This window comes from Cupressus sempervirens, chromosome 1 (genome assembly GCF_028749045.1).
Source record: "Cupressus sempervirens isolate cs-2001-9-10 chromosome 1, ASM2874904v1, whole genome shotgun sequence".
Classification (NCBI taxonomy): Eukaryota; Viridiplantae; Streptophyta; class Pinopsida; order Cupressales; family Cupressaceae; genus Cupressus; species Cupressus sempervirens.
The window spans coordinates 44,222,323-44,228,694 of NC_143118.1; the positions used below are offsets into that span (position 1 = coordinate 44,222,323).

Here is a 6,372-nt window from a genome sequence, read left to right on the forward strand (position 1 = left end):
ACGTCAAAGGCATTGGGGAAACTCTTCACAAAGCAAAGAAGTCAGCGCATAGCAATCTTCTCATAATGGTCCAGTAGTTCACAATTAAATTTCTTTAGTATTACTGATCCATTTCTTAAAAGGCTTGCATAGAAAAATATGCCAAATGGGGATCGCCTATCTAATATTGCAGCAGCTTAAAAGAACAGGAAAGAAACCAAACTAGATCTAGAAAGTCTTCTAGACAAGCTTGCTTATCTATAGGAAAAGCTTAGGGAGTAATCTTGAACAAAAAGGATATCAACAAGTAATACAATTTCTGAAGACTGAGTTAAATTTAGATAATCATCATTGAGCTGAAGGCAGCCCATTTGAGGGTTTTTCCCTAAAGCTGTTTCAAACTCAGTTTCGATATATATGTGAAATCTGGTAATAGATAAGCCGTATAAGGGATTCTAGTAACAAATTAAGATGGTTAAACATGCTAGGTGGTTCACAGTGTCAAAATAATTGAAGCAGATCTCGCAAAGCTTTAATGCAGTGCAGCTCAACTTATTAGTGTAAGATTCACAATTTGATTATATATGTTTTCTAATGATGTGCTAAATCAGTCATTAAGATTTTAATCGATCAAAAGATCTTGACCACAAACCACATTAAAATTCATACTAGGTGTAATCTGATATTAGCATCAGTTTAGGAGGTAGAAGAGGGGCTTCGACCATGCAGTTAGGCCAGATTTCATAACAAGCTCTAACATCCTTAATATCCATGGTTCACGTAAATTTATATTCGGAATGATTCAAAAAACAACAAAATGTGTCTTCCAGGGTGAACAGGCAAAGGAGGGCAACAGGGGCACCAAGACCCTGGTTTGTTTGTAAGAGGTAAAGATGAAGGATCTAGATAAATCAGGAGCTGAAAAATGTGTACTTGTGTCTGAAATGATGCATGAAGCCCTTCGCTAATAAGGGAAGCCAATAACAGAACAATATGAGGGTGCCCTGTTATTCTCAAGATTTCTTCACATATCAATAGGAGCTCAAGGAAAGATTCATCACTCAATAAAAGTTTATACAAAATCAAGGGTGACAATTGGAAAAGCTTATGCAGAAAGAAGAAGAACTAAAGGCCAAAACCTATGCCACAATTATAGCTACAGATTTATTAAAGGGAATACAAAAGACAAAGAGAAGGGTCCTCATTGAGCTCCTCAAAAGTAATCTAGATCGAGGAATGGAAGGTTGGTGGACAAACAATTTCTATTGATGTATTTTCTTACTACATTTTCGAAGACTTCCTCTCTTCTTATGCTTGGCCCCTAAACCCTGAACTTCAAATTTATACATTGAGGAAGAACTTAGCCTTTCCTTTTAACAGCTTAAAGGTTATTTAGGATTGTGAGGAGTGATCTCAGCTGTTGCAAGATTGATAGACAAAGCTGGCTAGCTTTGCATCCTAATGGTATTGGTAATGAATAATAGTAAATTAATAACAAACTCGAAGTAAAAGAGAATATGCACCACAACGAAAATTACAACTGTGCATCATATTTCATATTCAAACAAATATGTCTAACAATTTACTCAGATTCTGCCATGGGCTTCTGCAGAACAAAATAGTCGTGCCATGTTAGAAAATGCAATTGCAATGTATAGGAGGAACACCCCTCTCTCTCTCCTATGGCCATTCATCTCCTTCCATGTAATAGCGACAGCAATATTTTGTCAAGATTCAAATATAAAACAATATCCTATGGTTATTACGCCCGGCTGAGGCATCTCACGATAAAATCGCCAAATACAGGTAGAGGCAATTGAAAAAAAAAAAGATCCTCTGACCGATTACAAATATATACCATTCATAGACATGACTGAAGACTCCGTATGTCAAACCTCTTTCCCAATTTCAACGTAAAAAGGAACAGAGTCCTTGCTTGTAAACACACTGTACCTTAAATTGCTTCAATTAATTTCATCGGCAAACTAACCACAATCTGACCCTCTTCCTTTCCCCAGCTCCAAGGAAAGAAAATACCAGATTGCAGAGATAAAATAAAAGCAAAATTGGTATTCCTCAGAATCCAAATTCTCGCCCCTTTTTAAATTACAGCCCCATGCTGCCTGCAATTCTTGAATTAGAGAACAACAAAGCAATACAATCAACACATTATTTCACATATTGCATATTCAAGCGTCAGGAAACAATCAACCATCTACCTTCAAACCTTCAATAACATAAAGGGCACCTTATCAACCCATTCTCATTGCAGTTAGGGCATCTTATGAGCTCATCGTCATCGGTATAATATTTACAGCTACCATTACAAGTAATGCACGGAACAAACCTCAAATCCCCACACCCATCACAAATGCTAACACAAGTCTGAACTGGGAAACCCTCAAAATACTTTTCCAACTCACCTTCTTCATGAAGTTGTATGACTTTGTCAGCCCCACCAATGCATTCTCCCCTCACAAACAGCATGGGAACAGTAATTCTCTGATTACCAACTAACAATCTTTGCAACTCCTCACGGTACCCTGAATGCAAAGACACATCCCTTTCATCAACAAATATTCTGAAGCCCTGAAGAATTAACCTAACATTACAGCAGTCCTCATAGGTCTTTCTGATTGCCCGCAAGCTCGTAAAATACAAAATGACCCTATCTTCATCTCGGGAAAAAGCCCTCGGAAAACCCCGATGGTTTTCAGTATCAGGGTTTTTACCCTGATCAAAACCCTGGCGGTTTTCAGTATCAGTGTTTTTCCCCTCATCAAAACCCTGGTGGTTTTCGGTCTCAGCTTTCCTTCCCTCATCAAACCTTAATGGGGACTTATTAATAGGCCGAGGAAAACTATTGCACCTAAACCTGCTGCTCCCTCGGCTGCAAGAAGAAACAGGGGTTTCGATCCCATTAGGGCTTTCACGACCCACTGAAACCTTAGAAGCGGTGTCAAATGCTTCTCTGAATCCGCAAACAATATCTGGATCAAAAAGGGTGTTTGATGAATCATCTGCAAAATGCATCCACAGCGGTTTCCTTGCAATTTCTTCAGTTGGGTGGAGCCCCTGTACACTATTATCAGATTGATCATTTGCATCCTCAAGCCCTTCCATGAGTTCCCATGTATTGATCGTCTCTGGCTCTTCTTCTTCTTCTTCTTCTCCCCCCTCCTCTTCTTGATCCCCATTTCCATGTTTGCTAGGGATCTTGTAATCCAACAGAAGATTGTTCACCTCAGACCATGTTTTAGCTGCCACATTGGACGACCTATTAAAATTCTGCCTGTACCGATCATAAAATCCATCTGGGTACTCGTGTTTTCTAGGAAAAAATTCATCTGCATCTTCCTCCTCATTCATTTTCAGATGCAGGCTGCCATAATTGGAGGATTTGAGTGATACCAGGTGATAATAATTGCGGCCTTTCTGTTGTTTCTCAATGGGCATGGACGAGGAACGAGGCAGGGGACGAACAACACCTTCGCCCCTTCTCTCTATGTCCTTTGAGTTGTTACAACCCATCGACAACTAATTGATTTTGCTAGTTTTCTAAGCTTTCCTTCTTCAACTATGATTGAATTTGCCTATGCATAAAAATAAAAAAGGAATTATGAAAAGACTTTCTGATGATAATGACAGTCCTTAACAACTAATCAGAAGGTAAACAGATCCAATTTCCCTGCCGATTCATGTAATCTTTTGAGTAGGATATTTCATTTTCTGCTCCTCCACCCGTGCTGCTTTTTCTTCCGCTTTTTGGGTCGGCTGAGAAGTGTAAATATATTCCCCCTTTCCTTCCCTCTGCAATTTACACGTAGAAAGGTGATGCTGTTTTGATCGTTTCGGTGGCACAGGAATCCTGATTACGCTCTCATCCCTGTAATCATAGGGTGCAATGCAGCATGTTTGGTAATTAGTGGGGAATCCAATACCATTACAAAATGGTGGGCTATGCAGTTCTGAAAAGGGTATATTATCATCATGTAGGGACAATGTCAGCAGAATTGATTACCCCTCACGGAGAAAATGGAGGATATCTCCTCCATATCAAATACCAGAGATAATTTCGTATGTTTTTTGTATGTCATATTGGGGAAGTTAGGTCTCAGCGAGAGTTGAAAAGCTGGTGAAACCCCGTGGATCAAGTTTCGTGTGATTAATTTGCCTGACTTGTGCTAACATTTTGCTTTATTTAGATAAAGAGTATGATCTATCTTGCTTGCAATTAATTGTCTCATGCATGCACAGGTTTTATATGTAGTACAAACCATCTTCAGATGTAACAAACTCACTGGAGTCATTGGTGTTCTAAATTCCCTCTCCAAAGTTTAATGGATATTATCTAAATTTAACATCCACGGATCTCAATGCAACCTCTTGGACTTGTTCGTTCTTGGATCTAATGACCAACTGTTTTAGTGCGACTGTATGTAAAGAGGTTTATTATTCGTTTTTGTTGGGAAAATAATTATTAGCTTCTATAGATATTATCTTTTCAGTAGATAATGACATTATAAGCCATTGGTTTTCAAAGTAGTTTATAATTTAATGAGCAATGAAAGAAAATGCAATCAGGGGTATCAAACGTGTACAATTCATTGAACTATATTATTTTGGCAATATAAACTTTTTTTTTCTTCTTGGTGCAATGAGATACTTTTATAGTTGTTCTATTTATTATAAAAAATGTTATGTTTTTCATCTTTGGAATTTTTAGTCTTTTATTAAAAGATATCTACATTTTTTTAATTGTTATTAATAATAATAAAGTAGATGGTATTGAAGGAGTGAAAATCAAAAATTCATTTCAAATGTTTATTTTAATGTATAGACTCTAAATATCATTTAGATGTTATTTTGATTCTAGAGTTAGACAATGTATCCAAGTAGTCCACAACAATTTATTCTTATCGATTATTCAAGATAAGAGAATAGTAGAAAACAACAAGCACTAAGATAAATCAATTAAATTGATACCCTAAGCCTTTTACTATTTGAGTTACTCTTAAATTCTTTGCTTCATACAATGTATGATGTGATTTTCTCTAACATAAAATTGACATAACCATGAAATGTTGTATGGATTTGGGTACTTGATGTTGCAACACAAATTCAACTCAATAAGTTGGATGATCAAGAAAGAATAAGATTCCAATTTATAGATTTATGAAGGTCAATATGAATAGTTGAGATTAAATGAGAAGATGAAATCCTAGCCTTGTGACAAATGTCTTAAGGATTTGAAAGAATTTTTAACTAAATAAAATGTTAATTAAGGAGAAAGTCATGTACCATGTATTCAAGTATTAGAAGAATGGCGGTTAAGCTTAAATTTATGAACCTTAAGAAGAGGAATAAAATATACTAAATAAAATACAGTATAATAAATTTTATTTAATAAATTTTAATTAATTACAAGAGGTAATTAATTAAATATGTGGTAGGAGGTTGATTTTTGACATGTCTACATTTTTTTCTCTGTTTAATACAATGTAATGACTATAAAAAATTATATTGTGTAAAAGAAAGAAAGTTATGTCTTGGTTGATTAGAAAAGTTAGTCAAATGATGTCCCTTTGATAGACCATCCCCCCAAAAAATTGAAATGAAATCTCAAAAAGAAGAAACTTCATATTATAGAGGCATATAATTATGGAATAAGATTATTTAAAAGAAAAACAGAGGTAGAAGGCTAAGAGTTGAAGAAATGGGAGGAGAAAGAAGAGAAGTGGTGGAAAAATTAATTTATATACCTCTAAAAGAGGTTTGTGGGGGCTGCAAATTAACTTGAGGGGTCATTTGATCTCATCTGGATTTATGCCTCTATATAACGTAAAATGGTAATCAATTGTAGACCACCACTTCACAAATACATTGGAAGGGGCCCTCAAATGTAACCCCTTTAGATGAATCTTGATTAGCACAACACAAAAAAAGGAAGGGTGCTAATGCAAGATCTAGAGGAAAATGAATGTATGATTCCAGGGTATTTTTTCATTTATGTAAGAGTGTAGGGATAAAGTAGAGAAAAGTAAACACTTGTGAAATGATAAACAAGATATCATATCTAGTGTATCAAAGTAAGTGTTATGAAAGAATAAGGTTAATGATGTTCTCACCTTGAAGGATAATAAAGGAAGCAACTTTAGATCTATAGAAACTGTGTCAACTTGTACTAAAACTAGAAACAAATCAAGATTCATAAACCTAAAGGTTGGAACTTTCTATTGTGAAAATCTAAATGCTAGAGGAACATTTTGAACTTGAGGTGACATATACCAATATAGGTCATACTTGAGGTGATCTATACCCAAGAGGGATAAATCTAAAGATTTCAGGACTATGCGTGTAACTGCACTTCCAGACCTACAAAATCTGAATATA

General features: G+C 35.8%; 1 protein-coding gene across 1 annotated transcript; it reads right to left on the reverse strand.

Moving 5' to 3' along the window:
- Window positions 1-1,509: 1,509 nt before the first annotated feature.
- LOC149576088 (uncharacterized protein At5g39865-like) lies at window positions 1,510-4,144 on the reverse strand. Its single transcript, XM_089816284.1, has one exon. It carries the CDS (start codon window positions 3,508-3,510, stop codon window positions 2,209-2,211), a length of 1,302 nt encoding a protein of 433 aa, XP_089672410.1. The 5' UTR covers window positions 3,511-4,144; the 3' UTR covers window positions 1,510-2,208.
- Window positions 4,145-6,372: the final 2,228 nt, after the last annotated feature.